Genomic DNA, 21984 nt, shown 5'->3' with positions numbered 1-21984 from the left:
TCGATTCTTATTTAGAAAAAAAAAAGAAAAATCATCTTTACGATTTTCAAGTTACTGTTAAGATTCAAATTGCCGAATCTCTTCCGATATCTTAAGAAAAAAAAAATTTTAAAGCTGGCAATCACGGGAAACAAAAAATTTCTCAACGCGAAAGAAGGGGAAAAATAATTTAATTCTTACAATAAGAAGTGAAGAGGGAATTTTTGAAGAGTTGCAAGTCGCAACGACGTCGATCCAATTCCCTCACTACTCTGGATATTTAATTTAAGATCGTCCAAGTCGAGGCACGGAGAGTCGTGCAAAGGACGAAGGGAGAAGGACCGTCGAGGGGTTGCTGAGAGGGTTGGAGGGGCTTGGTGAGGGGCAGTGTAACCGGGCGTCAGGAGGATTGATGGCGTCTAGATGCAAATGCAGTCAGTCTGGCACGCAAGCAACGTATCCACCTACCGACGCCTTATGCCAGTTAACGCCTTACAGCTTAATAATCTTGTTCGTTGTCCTCCTCTTCTTCTTTTTCCCCTTTTCCATCCTTCTCGGCTTTCCTCCTCTTTTCTTTCATCTGCTAATTTCACCGCAATTTTATTCCTTGGATCTTTTTTCTTATCTTCCAATAAATTACTCAACTTCTACCCGATACTACCACGCTTCTCTCTCTCTCTCTATCCGCGTTAATGATTTTCTTCGCTTCTCTCAATTTCGCTCTCTCGGGCTTGTATAATAACTTAATATTTGCTTACTTTTTATCCAATTCTTATGGACATTTCATTCGACGTTTTATTCTTTCTTTTTTTTTATCATTAATTTTCTGAATTTCTTCTCTCTTATTTATAATTTTCCTCTTCCATCACTCTTTTTCTCTATCCTCCTTCCCTTTATTTTTATTCCCAAATTTTCTCCGTATCAGATTGAGTTTCTCTTAACAACTCTTTCTTTTTTCTTCCTATCTTTTCATTTTTCTTTTTTTTTCTTAATTTCGTTTTTCCAAATTTCTCTTCCCTGTCGTCCAATCTTTCATTCCCTCGCCTCAAATCCACGCAATTCCTCCATTTCAAGAACAATTCTCTCTTCTTTTCTCCCTCTCTCTCTCCATCCTCCTCCTCTTTCCCCTCCTTTTTTTCTTGTTTTCGCCAGAACCCGTTCCATCTTCCCCTCGCACTTTATCACTCTCTCTCGCGCCTGTTAAACGCTTTATTAGCCCTCTTTTTCCTGGGATACCCCCCTTTGGCCCACCAGGAGTCTGCGCGGTGATCCAGGCGGAGGTGGAGAGATGATCTAACGCGCGAGGGTCCACAAGTTCGTTAAATACAGGTGTAATTAAGTTTATATTAATGTTTTCGGGTGGAGATAACGCGCGATCCCGTTTGAATAAACACATGGATGGATTATAAGATGATTCACGTTAAAATTAATCGCGTCCGACCTACCCTAGTTGCACGGCTCCCGATTAAAATATTCCTCGTTGAAACACGGGAAGGGAAGTCTTTCTCTTTCGTTCCTCCTCGTTTCGCTTGCTTTGTGTTACGGTGTTTATGAATCTTTGTTGAAGAATAGATATCTTATAGATAAGATATACGTAAGAGCGCTTAGTTGGAAAGGAAGGAAATGATTTATTTCAATTTTCCTCGATGTTTCCATGTTAATTTTTAGATATAACTTTCTGGGCGAATAACACTGAGTAGAAAGTAAGAACGAAGAAATTATATTAAAATAAAAGGAAAGTATTGTGTTTGAATAATTTGTAAAACTAAGAAATCTTTCAACATTTCCTAAATTTGCTGAATTTCTAACGATCGATTTCATCCCCCTATTTATCCCTTTCCATCCATTAAAAACAAAACAAAAGAAAAGAAAAAATCCCATCCTCGAAAATTCTAATACACCACTCTTCTCGCACAAATTAATACTTACACATTAATACCTTCTAGTTAGACATCATTAAATCGAGGCTAAAATTCACGCTCATTTCCAGAATGTCCCAAAATGGTCCCAAAGTGGACCGAAATACCGAGAACCAAGGATCAGCAGCTGTCGATCGCTTAATTCGGCCCGTACCTTCTAATTGTAAGCAACACACGAAAAGGAATTTTCGCGGGGCCTGTAATTTATCATTATAAATCAGTGGACGGCCCTATTGAGGGGTTGGGTTTTTGGCGGGAACGAGGAGGAGGAAAGTTGGGTACCGATCGCGGTGGAAATCCGTTGCATCCTCATTCCTTGGGCAGAAAGTGGCGGTCTCACGGGTGCCAGAATGTCGTTCCTAACTCTAATGACGTCGTTGACTCTCACTTAACAAGAGACTACCCTCTAAATGGAGGGTTGCGTCCTCCAGCCAACGGCCGCTTGGTACACGCCAACCCGGTGATTACGGGACTCGAATTCACTTCTAAATTACATCCGTTGTAAATGCTGTTAAAGTAACTATTTCACCAGGGATCCACCGTGCAGCCTGAGTTTTTGTCCAATTGGCCTGCTAATCGTTTGATCCACCGTGAATTTTGGGGAACGGAGGATTTTTCGAAGGGAGGAGCGAGAGTGTTTTTCGAAGAAGGCTGCACACCTCTCATTTGCATTTTTTTCAATGTAAAAATCCATGCAAGTCCAAGCTTTTATCATTTAATACAAAAGATCTAACGCGAGATTGGCCATCTACTCTTGGAACTTTCTACTTGATGGAATTGTCTCATTTGTCACAAAAGATTTTGATCCATATTTTATATTTTTATACGACATTTTCCCCATTAATTATTAATTATCAATCTTCACTATGCGTCCTAAAGGAATTCAAAAAGCTTCAATTAATAAAATAATAGCTGAATATAGCCATCTGGATCAACAGTTACAATATCAATTTCGAATCCATTTATCTAAACTCTCATTACCAACTCTTCGAAGTAGAGAACTTCTCGCAAGATTCATCCGCAAACAACCTGAAAACAAACTCGATAAATTCACGAGAAAGATATTTTTTTTTTCCAATCATCGTGCAAGGATGACTCAAAGTGGTGGTTCGATTAAAATTTTTAATTAAGAATCGTCACGTCCAACGGGTTACTTTATTAATCCTCGTACAATGTACGCGTACGGGATGCGTCGTGCCGGCCTATTAAGTTTAATGTCATTATAAAGGTGTCAAGGCACAGCCACCGGTTAAAATATTCCACGCGCGTTCTGTATTCGGCCACCGGTTAATTACGCTTTAATTGCACCCTACGTCACCGATCATCGTTTCCTTTCATTATAGGGATAGAAAGCCGCGCGATTTTACAAGAGATATTGAAGAATTTGAAATTTCATCGATCTCGTGCCACTACTTATTCTCGGTACGTTCGTTTCAATCCATCTCGATTCCGAGATCCATCTGGGATCGAGACTTTTCTTAGTTGTTTGGGGGGGGGGGGGATTTATCGCAAGATTGCTTGCACGAGCAAATTAGTTTTTAGATAAGTGCAAACGTGACAATTGTTTTTTGTAATTGAATTTGTATTTTTAATCATTGGAAGATTAATAATTCTTACTTCTGAATCAAAAAATTTAATTATATTACGTAATGGAATTTGTAATTCCGATATTTTATGATAATTAACTGGTGGGAAATAACGGTAGGATGATTTGAATTTTTAAAGAAATCGTCATCGAAATTTCGACGATGATCGGGATCTTTCGTAAATTCCCTGACTCCAGGATAATTTCTTAATTCTCACGAATTAGTGCATCCGACGAAGGCTTGAAGCAGTGTTAAAGTTAGATGCTGATAATATTTCTATAATCTTATTACTTTTCCGTGATTGATGAATAGAAATTAAAAAATAAAAATTGGCGAGTGAATGAGTAAAAATCCAAGGCTGTGGTGGTAAGCTAATTAATGTAATGTAAAAGTTATGTAATAGAATTTCTACACGGCTTGTTCTCGGTAAATTATTGCTTCTGACATGGACAGAATTTTTGTACATGCTTCAAATTACTACTGAAAATATTACTAGTAAATTTTCCATAAATTCTGTAATTCTGTTACTTCATAGCAATTACACGAACTGCAAGGTGGTAGTTTGATGGTAAGAATATTCAGTTCTTGGGTATTTATTTCAATTTCAGCTTCTGAAAATTAAGGCTTCGAGGTAGCTATTATTTTCTACGTTAATTTGATAGTTAATCGGTACTTTGATCCTAAAAGGGAAAGCTTAGCGAACGTTGAAGTGCAAACCAACTTTATTGCGGATCTTAATTGCAGTAATGCCTAGTCTTTTTATACTTAAACATCGAAGCATTCCTTTTTCCATCGGACAAATTTAAAACACATTTATATCGTAATATCCACGTGAGTTGTACCATATTAAAAATTTGCACAATTTAGTTGGTTTTCTCGAAAGATTAAGACAAAAGGTGAATCGAGATCGGAGCCTTTAGGAGCCTAATTTTCTAAATTCATTATCAAGAATATAAATAAAAAAAAAAAGATGAGAATGATGCGACAATAATTACAATAGAAATTTTATATATTTATTTTTGAAAATCTGTGATTCAATAACAAATCGGGGAAAGGAAGGGGGAAATGGACAAGATTGGAATCTGTTAATATAAATCAGTGACAATGTATCAATTTTTTAATAGATAAGTTATTTATTTGTACATTAATTTAATAATTTCTAAAATCAATTTCGTACAAATCTTTTCTCTTCCATTTTCTCTCGTAAATCGTCGTCATACGTTTTCACTGTTTTACTTCCAATCACTTTCACGCGTAAACGAAATACGCATAAAAATATGCATAAAATATTTAAAAGAAGGGGGAAAAAAAAGAAGTAATCTCTTTAATGGATCGAGCCGGCCAATTTTGGAAAATTCTATTACACGTGGAGGACAATTTCGCGAACACGTTCGAGTAAATAGCTTCTTCAATTTTCGTTGCGTGGTGTGTAATTGGCGGTCACACGTAAAAAGATAATAGTAGTGACCGGTGAATGAAAATTTGAAGGCGCCGACCCCTTTTAACAATTGAACGATATTAATCGCGCAATTCATCAGGATTTCGTGAAAAGGGGCAATTTCGTTTTTTATATCGGGGGAAATTAACGTTTTCGTTGATGCTTTTAAATGACAGCCCACACACATTCAAGACTCTTTATGAACGCGCTATTACGGTTAATGCGTCTGACGGAAAGCGAGAGGTAATCATTGTAATTTCCATCACGAGCCTTGCTCCATGGATCTGGATACGTTCCCGACGACGAAACCGAACGTTTCTCGCTTCATTCGCGAGAGATTTCCATTGACGTGTGGCTCTTAAAAAGATACATCTTTCAGCGTAACGGTTCGATCGAAATGAAGAAAATTAGGACGATCATGATGACGATAATAAAATTTTTAATAAGAGGAGAAAGTTTTAATACGTGTATATATATATACATTTAATAAAGTACATAATCTAAAATTGGGAATAACTTTAATGATTACGAAGAAATTTAATTCATTTGAATTATTATTATTTGAATTATTATTCGAGCACGAGCCGAGAAATTTCGTTTATGAATCGTAATTTTGATCGAATCTTTGATGATTCTGGTTTTATAGAATAATCCACGATAATCGGATATCTTTGTTATTAAATTTCGATTCGTCGTGTGAAAACTATATATATATATATATAATTTCAATTAAATTGACAATCATTTTCCGTGAACACACGCTCGTGGAAAGAAATCATCAGCCAAATATCCCGCTCTCTCGACCTAACCTAAAAATCCACGATAAAAAGTTGGTCGAATCTCCTAAGAACCTAACCTAAAAAACCAGTTGTAAAGGAAGAAACGGCACGATCTCGATATCCGCAATTTCGAAGAGAAGAATTACGAAAAACCTGTATGGAAGCCGGCGTAGACGTTCACGGTCCAGGATCGAGGATCGATTATTATTATACCCGAGGAGGACTGCGCGAGGATTTCGTGCGCGTTTATGGCGGTCAACGGTGTGTACGCGACGGCCGGCCGGCTTACGTTCTTAGCGTGGCGTAATTGCATGATGATACGTTTCGGCCATGTTGGGCCCCCTAACGACGCACGCGACCCTACACGCTGCCCTTTTTCCTCTCGAAAACCGCACCGATGTCTTATTTCTCGGCCGCCGTGGAAATGGAAGCCAGACAGGGCCGGCCGAATTGGCACCAATGACCAAGGAATCGCTACTTAATCCTATTGGACGGCGCATTCCTTCCCAGTAGCTTCTTCCTTTTTCTTTTTCTTTTTTCCTCTTACCCTTTTCTTTCATTCCCTCTTCTATAATAATCTGGAACCCGCTCGTTCTTATCATTATTATATTATTACAGAGAGATGTTAATAACAGTGCAACTCGCGACGCTAAACGCGTTCCTGCTGCCTTCTGTTTTTCCTTTATGGTCAACTCTTTTAAAACTTTCGAGCTTCGTTAACGAATGACTCATGGCTGGATCTCCTTCCCTGGATGCGAGTAATTTAATGGATCGATTGTAATTCGAATGTTTAAACGCGATTCTTGAATCTTTGAGAAGAATTCGAACTCTGTAAATTAACCCATTAACGTAAAAGGAGCGAGAAAGGAAAATTTCGAATGTTTCGAATTATCGAAAAGAGGAAAAGAAAGAAAGGAAAAGAGATTATAGAGAGCTGTTGACAAGAGTTGCCGCCGTGTACAGCTGAATCGTCCAATTATTACGGAGTACAGATTATCAATAATGAGCGGATCGATCGATATTCTCGATCGATCTCACTCTTGTATCGATCAAAGAAGAAGAAGAGAGAGAGTGAATTAATGGATAAATAGCATCTAATTACGCTGATTAATGCGCGATCTTTTTCTTTTTTTTCTCTTCTCTTTCTATCTTCTCTCGTCAACGACGAGACGGTCGATTCGCGAACATTATCGTCGATTGGTAAATCTTAATTGAACAAGAGGAGAGCCAAAAGGAGAGCCTGGGCGAGTCTCGACGACCCAAGTTGCAATAAATAAATAGCAGCTGGACAGAGTCCGTGTGTTCTTTTCTTATGAAAAGAAATTTATATTCGTGACACGTTTCGCTGCAAGCACGCTTTTAATCTTTGGACGATCGCCGAGAATTATCCTATACCGATTTCATTTTCCATTGTTCGGATTCTTTGTTCTTTCGCTGAATAAGATTCGATTGTGCTCGGTTGATGGATTGTCGCATTCATCGATCGAATGTGTAAGAAGGGTAAGAATTATGTTGTATTATGCCCGGTTATTTATGCATGATTGAATTTGGAATAGAAATTTATTGATATATATTTTCTGATATTATTCTGTGTAATTAATATATTCTTCGTAACGAATAATGATATAACGATATATGTTTTATGTTAAGACGCGTCACAATGGATCATAAATTTATGAGGGGGAAAAAAATAAATAGATAAATATAATTTGTGAGATCGACAAATTAATCAACTTCTCCTTTCATTAATCAAATATCGTTCATTGCTCGACTCGTTGCTCCGCGAGATTGAACGCGACGCGAAAATAGCGAGGCAGAAATAACAAGATCATCGTCGATTAAAACGATAAAAGGATAAATCGTGAAATCATTTGTAGTATTTAAACTCTTACTTTATAACACTGTCCATTAATAACACGAAAATAATCTTGTTCCGCTTGTTCGCTCGCTCGTAATCTCTCACAGATTCGTGAGATGTTTATCCTGATGAAAAGGAAGGAATGCCTCTAGAAATTGCTCGTTTCGCGCAAACGATCGTACAGAATAAGAAGCAATCGTTTCGAGATTTATTAACGAAACGCGCTGATTATCCAAGGTGTCTCCTTTATCTATTCTTGTTCCTAACACGCATATAATAAAACCGTGTTACACGGTAATTCATATGCATCTTTTTTCCTCATCTCAGATAATACTAAAAATCATCGTAATCCTCATTGAACGAAGACATTTCAATCTTTTAACGATCACCCCTCTCGGTATCGAATTGCTTCTCGCGTGCGATGACAATTAGCTTAAACGTAAACTCAATCAATGGTTGAAACAAAGGAGGAGGGAAAAAAAAAAAAAGAAAAGAAGAAGATAAAAATGATAAAAAAAAAAAAGAAAGAAAGAAAGAAAGAAGAAAAGAAAGATACGATGAATGGCACGAAGCTCGAAGAGCTAAGAGTAATAAATTACCCTTGCATTAAAACGATGTTGGCGCCAAAGGATAATTTGTATTCATAATCCGTCATAACACGGCGAAACTCGTCATTATAAAGCGGCTCCTCGAGTTTCCTGTGACAAACACACGGCATTACGGCTGCTTAGATCTTTTAAGTACACCCTCCGAGTAGGGGATACGCCAATTTTCCAGGACCAGTTACGCCAACGTGTAACTAGGAAATTATTACACGTGAATACGTGTTCACGTGCAACACATATATACACCCAGTGTATGGTTAACATTGTAGGGGGATCGAGGATCGAGGACTCGTCTGCAGATTTCCGCGTAAGCCGCTTTCGCCGATTTTTTTTTTTATTTTCCATCCGTGGAAATACGTAAGGACGCGTTTCGAATGTGAAATTACACGTGGTTAAGATGCCGGTTCCGTCGAGGGTATGAATTTCTTTTTTATATTTCTGAAAAGGGAAAGTGACTCATCGAGGATGAATTTCTGAGGGTTATTTTACTTGCTACATATGTATATATTTATTATGGAAATTCAATGCAAGGGAAAGTGCAACACGTTGACCGTGTTGATTGCTTCGAAATCGATTTTTTCTCTTTTCTTCTTTCTTTCCCTTCCTTTTGATCTAAAAATTTAGATCATTAGATTTCTTCGACTTCCTTTTCCCCTTTCCACCCCTTCCAGGAGGAAAAATAATTCAGGAAGAACAAACGCGCGCTCTTATTTATTTACAAATCGAGCAAGATCGAGGAACGGTGTTTCGAAGAGAGCGGGATCCGAGAAACATCTCAATCCATCTGTGAAAATAATTAAACCGATCAGGATGGATCAGCTGGAATCAAAGGCAAGCATCGAACCAATAAAAGTCGGTCGACAGTAATGGCGTCTGGTATCCTCTCAATTACGTATTTTCTTTCGACGAACGGCAGACTGCATTCTCAGATTAAATTGAGAGATACCATTTACGGAAGCGACGATTACGGGACGATCGGTCGATCATTGTGTCCAACGATGTCACGCTTCAACCGCTCGAATTAACCGAATCATTATCATCGTGTCAGGTTCATTAAAGCGGCCGGCCACATTATCAGGCCGTGCGCGAGGTACCGTCCTCTTCCTCCTTCGTTCGCGAAAGAAAAAGGAGGAGAGGAGGAGGGGGGAGGATGGAGAGAGGAGGAAGAGAAATTCTGATTCGGGACGAGAATAGATCGAGGGGACGATCAGAGGTGGACGCGAAAATTGTTTAACTCGTCCTCTCATAAATTATTTAACGCGCTACCTGCGCCATCTATCAACTTTGATACCCGTTTCCGATAATAATACCATGCCGCGTACGCGATGGAAGAAAAATTACCCTCGTCAACCTTTCCGCCGATGAACGCGCGTGAACGTGCTCCTGAATTCGTTTCGCGAATGTAAAGTGATAAAGATATGTGTGTATATATGTGTGTGTGTGTGTATGTGTGAAGGTTGGATTTTTTAGTTGAATATCGCGTTTGTAGGAAAATTGAATTTATGGAGATTAAGATTAACACTTTGTAAAGGTGGATTTTTTTTTTTAGGAAGAGATAATTAGGGAGTCGGTTTCGATTGAATCTTTTTTGAAGAAATCGAATTTCTTGGAATTACGAGCTAGAACTTGAGAAATTAATAATTCTAATAAATTTTATTAGAATTTTTTCTTGTTGGTTAATTTCGGTTAATTTTTTTTATTTTCTTTTGAGTAAGAAATTCAAGGATACTATTTATTACTATTAATTGACGAAGATCTATCATATATTGACAATCTCTTGTAAACTTTTTTTTAAATTTTCTATTCCTATCAATTCTTCTGATTGGATAAAAATTTTATCAAAGATTTCTACTCAATTCTCGACGATTTCATCCACGCAAAGTGTCCGACAGTGAAGCAACGTGAATGTAAACGAAACATATCAACTCGATTTCCTTTCCAATCATCCCCGATCTCGAGGAACGTTTCGTCTCGTGCTATTTCATTTCCTGATCCAGATCACGGCGGCCTTATTGCCGAGTCAATCATAATTGCCGATCTTTTTTCAATTCCTCCTCTCCTGCATTAGCATACGTATCAGCTCTTGTACGCTCAGGAAACGGGGATGTCTGCCAAAACAATCGTGGATCCGCAGATTCTCGGTCCGGATAAGGGTTGGAGGGTGGACGAGAGCCCTCGTAAAATCACTGAAATTCCATGTTTATTCAATATGCCCGGGATTCTGTTTTCGAGACTTATCTGAGAGACGATTGGCCGGGATGATACGATGCCTCGAACCAATTTCGCGACGATAAGGCTTCAATCTTCGCTTTCGCTCTCCCTTTTATGCGGAAACCGAGATCTCTCTCCATGCGATCTAACTGCAACTTTTCTAAGAAACATTGAATCGAATCGAGAGGTTTATGCGGATGATTTCTTCCTCGTATTCTTCGATAAAAGATTGGTAAACGTTTCTCTTAGGGTAATTAAGGAAAGTTCGTTTCCTGATGTATAGGAAAATTATTAGGATTTTTCGAATAATTGTTGGAGAAAGATTGAACAATTTAAACGAGGAGATAAATATTTTTCCACTTTGAAGAATATCATCTAAGAAGAAGAAAAATTTGTGACACGTAATTTTTCATTAAAATCTTCAAGACTCTAACGTATATATTTGTAATTTCAGGTTGCGATGGCGAATCGGACGAAGGTGGAAGCAAGAGGCGAAGGAGCAGGACCAACTTCAATAGCTGGCAACTGGAGGAATTGGAACGGGCATTTCTCTCGAGTCATTATCCCGATGTGTTTATGCGAGAAGCTCTGGCTGTGAGACTCGAGTTGAAAGAGAGCCGCGTAGCCGTGAGTACATATATTTTTTTACGAATCCTCGAGGATATAATCCTTCTCGAGAAAAAAAAGAGAGCAATTCTTTGAAAAAAGAAACGGATCGACGAAGGGTTGAAAAAATTTAATGGATCTGTGGAGCTTGGCGAATTTAACGAATTCGATGGTGTACCGGTTGAAAAGATTGCTTGAGGAGATAATAAATAAAATGAATTGTCAGATTCTTGGAGACATATATAGCTTTTCAACTTTTCTGAATGAGAGAGATTCAAAATTGTATCGAATTATTGAATTCTGAATTATTCGAAATCTGAATTGATTACAAATTAAATTTTCTACTATTGAAAAGAAATTAGAGAAATTCAATGTAACTCCGTCCCGAGAAAAGGGAAGAGACAATGTTGGACTTCAACAAGGATAAGATCTATTTGCAAATTAATAAAAAATTTAAATTTAAACGCATCGAGTCAAAATTTCGGATTAATAAAATCGAGAAATTTATAGAGAGATCGAATTTTCTTTCCATAATTTCGGGAGGAAAAAATGCACTTTTATGGCGACCTGATTTCACGTTTCGCGTACCATTATCAGACGTCCCAGATCGGCCGTTTCGATAGGCGAGAATTTATAGGCGCGTACGCCGTCATTTTTCGAGGGTTGATGCCCGACAGACGACACGGGGGCGGTTTGATCTCGGCGCCTTCGGCCCTCGAGCTGCTCTCCCGAGGGTAGTTAGTCCATCTGCTCGATTCTGAATGCGGTTACCTTACAGTCCGGTGTGTTGGAGGGTAGTAAACTGAGGAACATCTATCCCGGGACCAAAGACCTCGACTCGTCGACCGTGTCCATTTGAATAATGAACTGATTTTTATGTGGACGCCATTGTTCCTTTCTAAAACGTCTCTCCTCTTCTGGAAAGAGTTCTGAAAATTACCTGATTTCTTTTTAATCACTTTTCCAAACTTCATGGAAATTGTGGAATGTTTATTCGGATTTATTATTATATCTGGTATTAATTTTTGTTATTAATTCGAATTTAATGCTGTCGAGTTTTTTTGTCCGAGGTTAATACGTTGTTCCTCAAATTCTTGGACATTTCTTTTTTTAATATACTCGACGATTTCACGAAATGTAGAAAATATCAATTTCCACATTTACATAATTAAATGTTTTCTTTTATTTATTTACTTTTATTTATTCATTTATTTTTCGAAGCAAATAATATAAGTATCTTGATATTCTTGACCAGTATAGTGTACGTATGTAATAAGACGTTTCATGCAAGAGGACAATTTGTCAGCCGCGAAATCGATTTGGCGATAACATTTATTTTTTGTAATTTTATCGTTTTATAAAAGAATAATCTTTTTCTATCCTCGTTTAACATGTCTCCATCTAACATTACGTCTTGGAATGAAATAAAAAAACGGACGATATCATACTCTTAATTTATTCTTCCGGAAGCTCGATGACCGGATAAATCGGCGAACCACGCGAATCGTTTTCCGTGAAAGTCGTGGAATTGCATGTAATTGAAACAAAAAAAAAAAAAAAAGAAAAAAGAAAGAAAGAAAAGGAATCGTACGCATTTTAACATCAGTCTTCATGACTGGTGCTCGTTTTTCACGTTAATCACTGATGCTTCTCGCTTCTAATTGTCAGACCATATTTTTTAAAATCATCCACGGTGGTTCCTTACATATTATTTCTTCGCAAAACACATTGCGATTATAATGAAAAATAGATTTTCTCCTTTGCAAGTGAAATTCAGGGGAACGGGAACGATATCGTTCAACCTTCGAATTAAAATTCACGATTAAATTTATTCGCGTTTAACTTGCTCTCTCTTTTTTTTAAAATTGTTTAAATTTTCAGTAATATTCTTGTAAACTCATAAGCTCCTTTCGAAGTCGGTTGCGTTCATTTGTTTGGCGGAAAGATCAGTTAGAATTGTTACTATTATAAATACGAAACCGTGAACACAATGGAAGTCCTTTCTGTGGGACCAACGAAGGGTGGACCCTCAATTTCACGGCCCATCGGACACGAAGCCACCCTCATATCTTCCCCCAGTCGATAAGATATTTATATTTATACGGTTAGATACGGTTCATGTACCGCAGGAACAGCGCAATCGTTCTCTCTGCTTTCCAACAATTTAATCGAGCCACCTTCTCTCTCCAAATTACGTGGCAACACACCATTCAATCGCACACCCTTCCTTAACCATTCATTCCTATTAAAAATTCAATTCGACCCTTACGTCTTCATCGTTGTTTGAAAAATTTTCTGATTCCTGCCAATTTGATAAAGTAATTAATAATTGCGTCAAACGATCGAAAGTAAATAAAATGAAAAATCCGTCGGAGACGAAAATCGCATGAATATTCGATTTTCCAACGTGCGAACAAGCGAAGTTATTTCAATTACGATGATAAATTCTCCGGTATTTCTTCGAACAAATTATCGATGAACGAACGTAACGCAGAGGTAACCGCGACACGCGAAACCAGGCGTTGAAATCACCGCGCGCTAGACACGTATTCGATGGTTCGTTTTTTTCGAGGGGAAAACCGATCCACCTTGATGACAGGGATCGATCCGGAGGAGATAACCTCCGCTGTGACACGATGTCACGGTGCAGCCGGTGCCTCTTCTCCAAGGGACTCTTCTCCTCAGATTAGATATTCGATGGCCGCGCCAGATAACCCCTGAGCGCGGATGCTGGTTCTCAAGATCTTTTAAAAAATATATTGTTGGAGAGATAGATAAACGGACGACACGTGGTTAGACGTGGGCAACTGGTGTTGGGCGGCGGCACACGTGGGTGTCGGCTTTCGAGTAAGGGTGGCTGTTGGAAACGATCGGTATCTCGCTCGATCTCGCGACGAATTCATTAGTCTCGTGCGAACACTCCCGCGTTTTGTGAGTTTAAACGGGTTTGTCAGCCTCCTCTTTATGCGTGGTGGTGTGTGGGTGGGGTTCGTTTAGAAAGCGAGCCTCGCGATCTTGTTTGATTTTCTTCCGTGTTTCTTACGATTTCGGGAAAAAATTTATTCGCCATTTATTTTAACGAGATGAATCTGTTATGTTGTTCGTAGGTAATTCCATTTCGTGGGAAATCATGTGAATATATGTAGAGCGTGTAATGGATTTATAGATATTTGTACGCGTGAAACGATTTATTTAATAATATTATTTGGAGAGGAGGATGGAATCAATCTTTACGAGTGTTATTTATTTTTTACGAGATATATAAATTTTAAAATGTTCATGTTTGATAATAATAATAATAAATGTTGAAGAATGAAGATTCAAAGAAATAAATTGCAGGTATAAGTCAGTTATGCTCTATACACACAACGACTTTCTAGAGTAGTCGAGTTGAATAGATGAATTTCTTTGTATAAGATAATTTATCGAGGTTTTTACGACTCACTTTATATCTGTATTTTAAATTAGGTAATCTCTCTCTTACTTCTTTATTTATTCGCTCGAGTTTTGAACCAGAACTGGTCCAACAATTTACTTATTCGAAGAAATTTAATAACTGTTATTTATTCAATGTATCGAAGGATATTGACGTTTGTGTGAAATATACGTATTTTTCCTTTAATTTATTACAGTTGAAAGTAAAAAAAAAAAAATTCTCTGAGAAATTTCGTGGCAATTATCTGTTGCTGATATTAATAACATCCTCTGTCAAAAGATTAATAAGAGAAAAAAATCCCGAGCTTGTTCCTTTGTAATTTTATATAAGATAATTCTCTTCTCTCTGACGTTTATCCAAAATTTGATAATTATTATTTACCTGGTAAGAAATAACGAAGAGATAAAAAGTTTCTTGAATTTTCAGATTCAAAAAAAAAAAATAAATAAATATTGACTCTCACTTAATTTAAATATTTCTATCAAATTCGAGTAAATTCTATATTTTCAAATTCTATTCTCATTCGTCAAATTAATTCCTCGCTAATTTGAAAAATAAATATCTGTTCCGTAATTAAATTAAATATTTCTATCTGATTTAAATAAATAAACGGAACGGGTTCCCTAATAAAATGCGATCAAAACGAAAATATGAAGGAAACGTTTTTCAAAAAAAAAAAAAAAAATGGGGATCAATTCAAAGACAGTAATCGCCTGAAGACAACTCGTCGAAAAAGCGCCATTTTCTCGTCCACCATGCTACGTTTATATTTAAATGAAGGGCAAGCATATCGTGCTCGTTAATTGTCGATCGTTCCACGCGTCGTCGGAGCCATCCTGCGGTATCATTATCATATTTACACAAAAAAACCATCGACGGCAACCTGTCCCTTCCCTTCCACGAGATCTCTGTCGTGAACACGAAACGGGGAGCCAAAGGAAGAGATGCTGGTTAAAAATCAATTGAACGGCAAACAACACGAACGATAGCCGATTTTCTCTCTTTTTCAGTATTATTCGTTTAAGGCATCGTGTCAGAAAACCGGTTCATTTTGTTGTTAATAATTGAAGTCCAATGGAAAGGAGAACGATTTGGGAATTTTCCAAATCTTCGTACATCTTGATATTTTGATTCTGATAAAATATAAATTAAAATTTTTTTCTTTCTTCGAGCGATAATTATTTATTTAAATGGGAATTGCATTTTTGAAATATATTTGAAATTCGCGATATATTTCATAGAATTGGATGTTTCATTTTTTGACAATTCTTGGATTTTAAATATTTTGGAGATATTTCTTGAAGCGTTTTTTTATTAATTGGAACATCTCTAAAATATTGGAAGATATTTTATAGTATCTTATCTTCGGATACGATACGATTGTATAATAAAAATTTATATCTATGATAAAATTTGGAAGAATAATTATCCAAGTACGAGAACATTGACACGATTTCGATAAAGATGTACACCGTTTAAAAATTAATCATCCTCTTTCCTCTATCCGGAGTTAATTAGCAGTTGTATAATATATATTGCCATTTTATGAGATTTCTTTGTTTTGTCGGCGTAAATCGATTCGACAGAACGCACGACGCGTTCTACGTTCCCTGCATACGAATTGGTGGCGTGTAATAAACCGAGCCGTCCGGACTGAATACTAATTAGCCTGGTGTCATGGTAATTATTGCAGTGTCAAATTTCTTTTTTCATTCGAAATTATTTTCTTTTTACGCTTTTACTTATAAAAAAAATTCTAAATTACCAATGTCCTTGCCAATGATATTTTAATCGATGATTCTCCCGAAACTAAATTTTATTTAGGTAATGAATAGCGTGTAATAAAAATGAAAGATAAAAGAAGAAATAATGTCTTGAGAGAAACTTTTAAAGGTGTATATAATATTTTATTATGTAATATTAACTGTCGAGCAGAGAGAAATTGAAAAAATTAGAAATACAAAAGATTAAAATCACAATGATCTTTAACCAAATGATAATTACTTATTAACTTATATTTTTTTCCAAATAAAGTAGGGAATAAATTTATTTAAAACGTTTGTAATAAATAAAAATGATCATGGAGGAATGGAAATCGAATTTTACAAAATTTTTCTTTTCCTTTCTTTCTTTTTTTTCTCTCTCCTCCCCTCCCCCCTCTCCCGTAAAGTATATCACTTTGTAAAAACCTTGTACTTGTGCACCACAGATGTTTCAATTTTCATCATTATCAATGGAAAGAACGACGTGACAGAGCAGCTGGTCCGAGTTACGAAGCAGAAATCGTTATTTCGGCATTATTACCACGATTCGTCAGAAATTATCGCCACTGATAACCACTAACAAGCTACTCCATCGATTACCATGCGCTTTGACTGATGCTAAACGTGTAACATCTTTTTTCTGGCCCACGGTTTACGACCACGTTGCTCCTCGAGAGAAGTGTCCATAAAATGGCTGTACGGATAAGAAAACCGCCTTAAAACGTGGATATCCTTGAAAATGCATAGGGAAATATGCCGTATATTTCTTCACGGATATCTGACACAACTGGTAGATGTAATTAGCTTGAAACGTCTCTCAACGTGATTTATGCCGATAATGTTAGGTTGATGGAAATGAAATGTTATTTCATGAAATAGAAAAAATTATATTTAAAGAATTATTGAAAAATTATGCGTGCTTTTCCTGGAACATTATTCGATATTGACCAAAACTTTGAAATTAATTAACACGTTCCATCTAAAAATTAGAAGAAGAAGAAGAAGAAGAAGAAGAAGAAAAATTAATCGTTAGGAATAAAATTTTCTTTCGCGTAAAGTATTGGAAAAAAATTAAAATTACAAAATTGATTCCAAATGATTAGATTATATGAGAATTAAATTTTAAAATATCAATTTTAAAATATGCAATCCTTAAGACTTTTTTTCGGATATATTTGTTTAAAAATTATCTATATGATGAATAATTATGATGTTTCAGAATGATAAATTTATTATTCCACCATGTTTCTTTTCCTTTATCAAGTTTAGAGTTATTAAAAGAAATCTTATGTACATTCTTGCTTATTTTCATTCTGCTTATTTTCTTTATTTATCTTCTTTTCTTCAATTTAGTTAATGTTGCGTTACAAAGCATTTTATCGCTGATTGGACGAACATGAATAAGTGTATTTAATTTTAGACAATGATTTATCTCATTTTATGCGACGTTGAATAAAATTCTAATAATATTTATAAAGTTGACCAATTAATACTGTTTATTATTTCCGGTGATGACATTTGATTGATAATGAATTTATAACTGCAGTAATTCGATGCGTTATCAGAACCGATGCGTCGGTTGGAACGATTTCTTTTTTTACACAGTATGATTGCTCTATGCATAATTTAATTTCAAAGAATATTTTCATTCTTTTTCTTTTTATTTTAACGATTGACATTTAAAATAAAGATTTAAATAATATTCAACTAGAAATATCCTCGATATTTCTATACAATTTGTAATAAACAAATTCTATCACAAAATTACATTACTCCTGTAACGTGTTCCATTACAATTATTATTAAAAAGCTTTAAATATTTATCTTTCCCCTCTTTTAATTTATACAGTTATCTCTGACACTGGCAAGCTCGTATAATTAATTTTCCCTACGCACAGAAGAAAGTATTGGATAAATCACAATTTTATTTTATAATTATAATCACATCCCCATTTATCTCCATCCTCGCGGTAAACGATTACAACGATTTACGAAGGTATAAAAGATATTTCGAAAAAGAAAAGAAAAAGAAAAAATTAAAAATCATTTCCCAATTGATCGAATAACAGACATCCCATTCCAGAGAGAGAGAGAGAGACTCGGCCCCATAAAACTCTTTCATCGAACTTTTTATAAGCAAGGAGGTACGTTTCGTTGAAAAATGGCCAGCTGCGCGTGCGGCAATCCGATCTTTCCACCGATTCGATCTCGTCCCGTCCGTCGACGAGGAAGGGTGGAAAGGAAGAAGGGGCGGCGAAGAAATCGTGAGGGCACGTGACACGCGGATGGCGTTACACGGGGTTGGCGGGGGTGTATTGATCTGTGGCTCGCGTGAGAACAGCGCCACATACCGGCCAACGGCCGCAACTAATGTCTTCATCCTTTTCAACCACCTTTTCAAACCCCTTACGCCTCTCTTTCCGTGCCTTTTCTTTTCCAACCAAGCAACGAGTAGCGGTGAAATTCACGCCGGCTTTAAATCGTGCTTTGCGCCGCGAGCGTTCACGCGAGCAAAGGGTTGAAACTCGCCATGAATCAAGACACCCCGGGGGGTCGTTGCTTCCTCGGCTAGGGCTGCCCTCCTTCCTTCGTGTAATTCCGACATTTAACCGTTGTGACCGGGTCCACTGTTGGACGTTCTTTTAATTATTCGGGATAAAGATGATAAATTCTCGGGAATTTTCTTTTGATTTTGGGAAAAGAAGGAGGAGAGATGACAGAAATGTGTAGAAATATTTTGGAAAATTGTGAGGAATTTAGACTAAATAATTTGGAAAATTTGGGAAATTTTCATTTGTTTGAGGAAAGTTGTGTTTCGAAGAAGAATTAAAAAAGAAAGGGAGAAAAGAAATTTGTTTAATTGTCGGAAAATTTAATTTTCAAATAATTGGTTAAGATTTTGGATAATTTCGGATTTCTTTTGAATCTTTCAATGAGTAAAGAAATATTTTTTAATTGAAATATTTTTTTAAATATTTTTAAATAATCTAGAAAAAGCAAAAATTTCTGTTTCTCGAAGAATATTCATTTCTAAATATAAATAACGGATCATTTTTCAAAGATTAAACAAATTCATTTTCGTTTTAAAAAATATTTTCGTCAAGAATATTTTCTCTTCCAGAACAGATAATAACCAGATTCTATTCATCTATTTTCAGGTATGGTTCCAGAACAGAAGGGCAAAATGGAGGAAGAAGGAGCACACGAAGAAGGGTCCAGGAAGGCCGGCGCACAACGCTCATCCTCAAAGCTGTAGTGGCGAACCAATTCCACCTGAAGAGTTGAGAAGGAAGGAGAGGGAAAGGCGGCAGAAGAAATTGCTGAAAGCTCTTGAACGACAGCAGAGGAAATTAGCTGCAAAGGTAATCACTAATGCAATCTACTTTCTCAAATACATTTAGAGAATACTTTAATGCTTCGATAGCGTGTTAAAAAAATAATTGATTATAATTTCATCGTTAATATCTAAATGTAATTTCTTTCCTTTTTATTTGTCGACTGTCGTTTCAATCTTCAAAGAATTTTCAGAAAAGGAAAAAGAAAAAAAAACAATAACATAAATCATCTTCCTTACCTCAATTCTACACTTTCTCCCAATTAAAATAATCTCATAACTATAGTTATCTGTCAAATATCATTTCACACTTTCGAATATTTAAAAAAGAAAAAAAAAACAAATAATCAAAATACTTCGTAATCGTACGAACCATTCATTCTCTCTAATCCATCGAAGCCGTGCAATTTCCATATAAATCTTCATATCGAACGATCCCAAAACTGGAACCCCAGAAGAGAAGAACGAAATATTCTCGTTCCAGGGAATCACCGTCGACCTCTCGACCCTTCGAGCCGAATGGGAGTCCCGAAGCGCGGCAGCATCCGGCGGAAACTCTCTGAACGGAAGCCTGGGAAGCTCTTTCAACCATTTGAGCAACAACAACGAGAGCAGCAGCGTGTCGGGCTCTGGCAACGACGCGAACGAGGAGATAGACGTTGTCGGAGGTTTGGATTCTTGCAGCGAGAGTGGCAGCGAGAGAGTAGATTCCACCGCCGATGGTTCCATCGATGGAGAGTGTTACTCGAGATTGGGGAGCAGTGGCAACGATCAGAACGATCCTCGAAGATCGGTGAACCAGGTCGCGGGAAGTCTTCAGAGTCCAAACTCGAGCCTGAACCTGGACCACTTGAATCATCAGCAAGGGATCCATCATTGGGGCCTGACCTCCCTCCTCGAAAGAAGGAGAGAGTTGGTGAACATGAACAGCGCGGGTGGACCTCGTCAAACAACGAACAACCCAGGAAGAACATCGGTCAGGCAACAGACCAGCGAGGAGGAGGTGCAGAGCAGTAGCATAGACCTATCTGTGAAGGGGAGGGAGGAGAGGAAGAGGCTCAACCCTTTCTCTATCGATAGTTTACTGGGTAATAACAGAACAAGCACCCCTGGTATCCACAACGAATACAGAGCCTCGACGCCTACTCTGTCGAACGGCAGGGAGTCGATCAGCCCGACGTCACCGATCTCGGTTCCAACTTCGCCGTCCACCACGTAGTGAGCCAAGAATACGTGTTTCTTCTATTCGTACGGTGGCGAATGATTCGAGTTACGGTGTTGGAACACAACGAAGAGTACGGGCCAGTTTCGCGAGGACATTTATTAAGGAACATTATCGAGAACAACGAGACGGAAGATAGAAGATTTGTCACAATTTTAGGATAGCAATTGTATTATCTGTTCTAAAAAAAAAAAAAATGGGAACGAGAGTTCCTGATGGATCGAAGAGTGATACAAAGTTGGAGCGTTGGTTAGTTTCGTTTCTTGGGGAAACGATTTTGTTGACGCCGATTGATGAAGTTTGGAGATGTTTGAAAGTTAAGAAACGATGAGTTTCTTCTGCGGAGAAACGGTGATTCGATCTACGAGAGTTTGAGTTTCCTCTATCGAGACGCAAGGAGAAAGGAAAGCTTATATCAGTTTCGACATATCTGCATCGAGTGCGTGAGTGACGTTGAGACTGCGTGTCACTGCGTGGTTCTGACTTTCTTCTTTTGTCCTGCGTGTTCGAGTGTGGAGATCGAGACGAGAATGTGCAATAAAACACACGAATGAATCGTTCTTTTCTTCCCTCTCTTCTTCAAGTGTTACATGTAGGGAGAGAGAGAAAGAGAGAGAGAGAGAGAGAAAGGGAGAGAAAGAGAGAGAGAAAGAGAGAGAAAGAGTTACTACGTTAAATAAGGATGCGTGTGCGAGAGAGAGAGAGAGACAGACTGCGCGTGTATTTAATGTAAATAGCTCGAAAGTATGAACGATTCCGTTTTATTTAAATCTGATTCGTAGCCGAAACCCCTCCCAGTGTTCGTCTGATTCGCGGATATTATTTAAAAAAGCAATAGAGATTTTTGCCTGGCACGCGTGTATATATAACAATAGAGATTAAATCGAAAGTTTTAGACATTGCGTGGAGGGATGCCGATGAGAAAATAAAGAAGCGGTACAAAGCTGAATTACGGGATATATCTCCTCTTCTTCTTTTTTTATGCGTCGTGCAAGAGTGCATTTTGTGAGAGAAAGAGAGAGAAAGAGAGAAAGACAGAGATGTTGAAGATCGATAAGAAGAGTGAAGAGGAGAAGAGAGAGAGAGAAAGAGAGGGAGAGAGAGAGAGAGAGAGAGAGAGAGGAGATGTTATGAGATGCCATAAAATTTGGGATGCGAGACAGTATCTACCGTATATTCATTTCAAATATATTAATTTATTCTCAACACTACATAGTGTCGTGTGATAAATGTGCACCATCATCCATT

General features: G+C 37.3%; 1 protein-coding gene across 7 annotated transcripts in view; it reads left to right on the top strand.

The window, feature by feature from the left end:
* The window catches only part of LOC108003135 (uncharacterized), a 188929-nt gene extending 166982 nt beyond the window's left edge, over positions 1 to 21947 (top strand). For all 7 annotated transcript variants that reach the window (XM_062084221.1, XM_062084218.1, XM_062084220.1 and 4 more), the window contains 3 exons: positions 10830 to 11002; positions 19339 to 19542; positions 19999 to 21947. In XM_062084221.1, the coding sequence (XP_061940205.1) occupies positions 10830 to 11002; positions 19339 to 19542; positions 19999 to 20733 (1112 nt within the window). In that variant the 3' untranslated portion in view covers positions 20734 to 21947. The remainder of the gene's footprint in view (positions 1 to 10829; positions 11003 to 19338; positions 19543 to 19998) is intronic.
* Positions 21948 to 21984: the final 37 nt, after the last annotated feature.

This window comes from Apis cerana, linkage group LG14 (genome assembly GCF_029169275.1).
Source record: "Apis cerana isolate GH-2021 linkage group LG14, AcerK_1.0, whole genome shotgun sequence".
Taxonomy (NCBI): domain Eukaryota; kingdom Metazoa; phylum Arthropoda; class Insecta; order Hymenoptera; family Apidae; genus Apis; species Apis cerana.
Note: the sequence above shows the minus strand (reverse complement) of the source record. Positions and strands in the feature narration are given on the sequence as shown.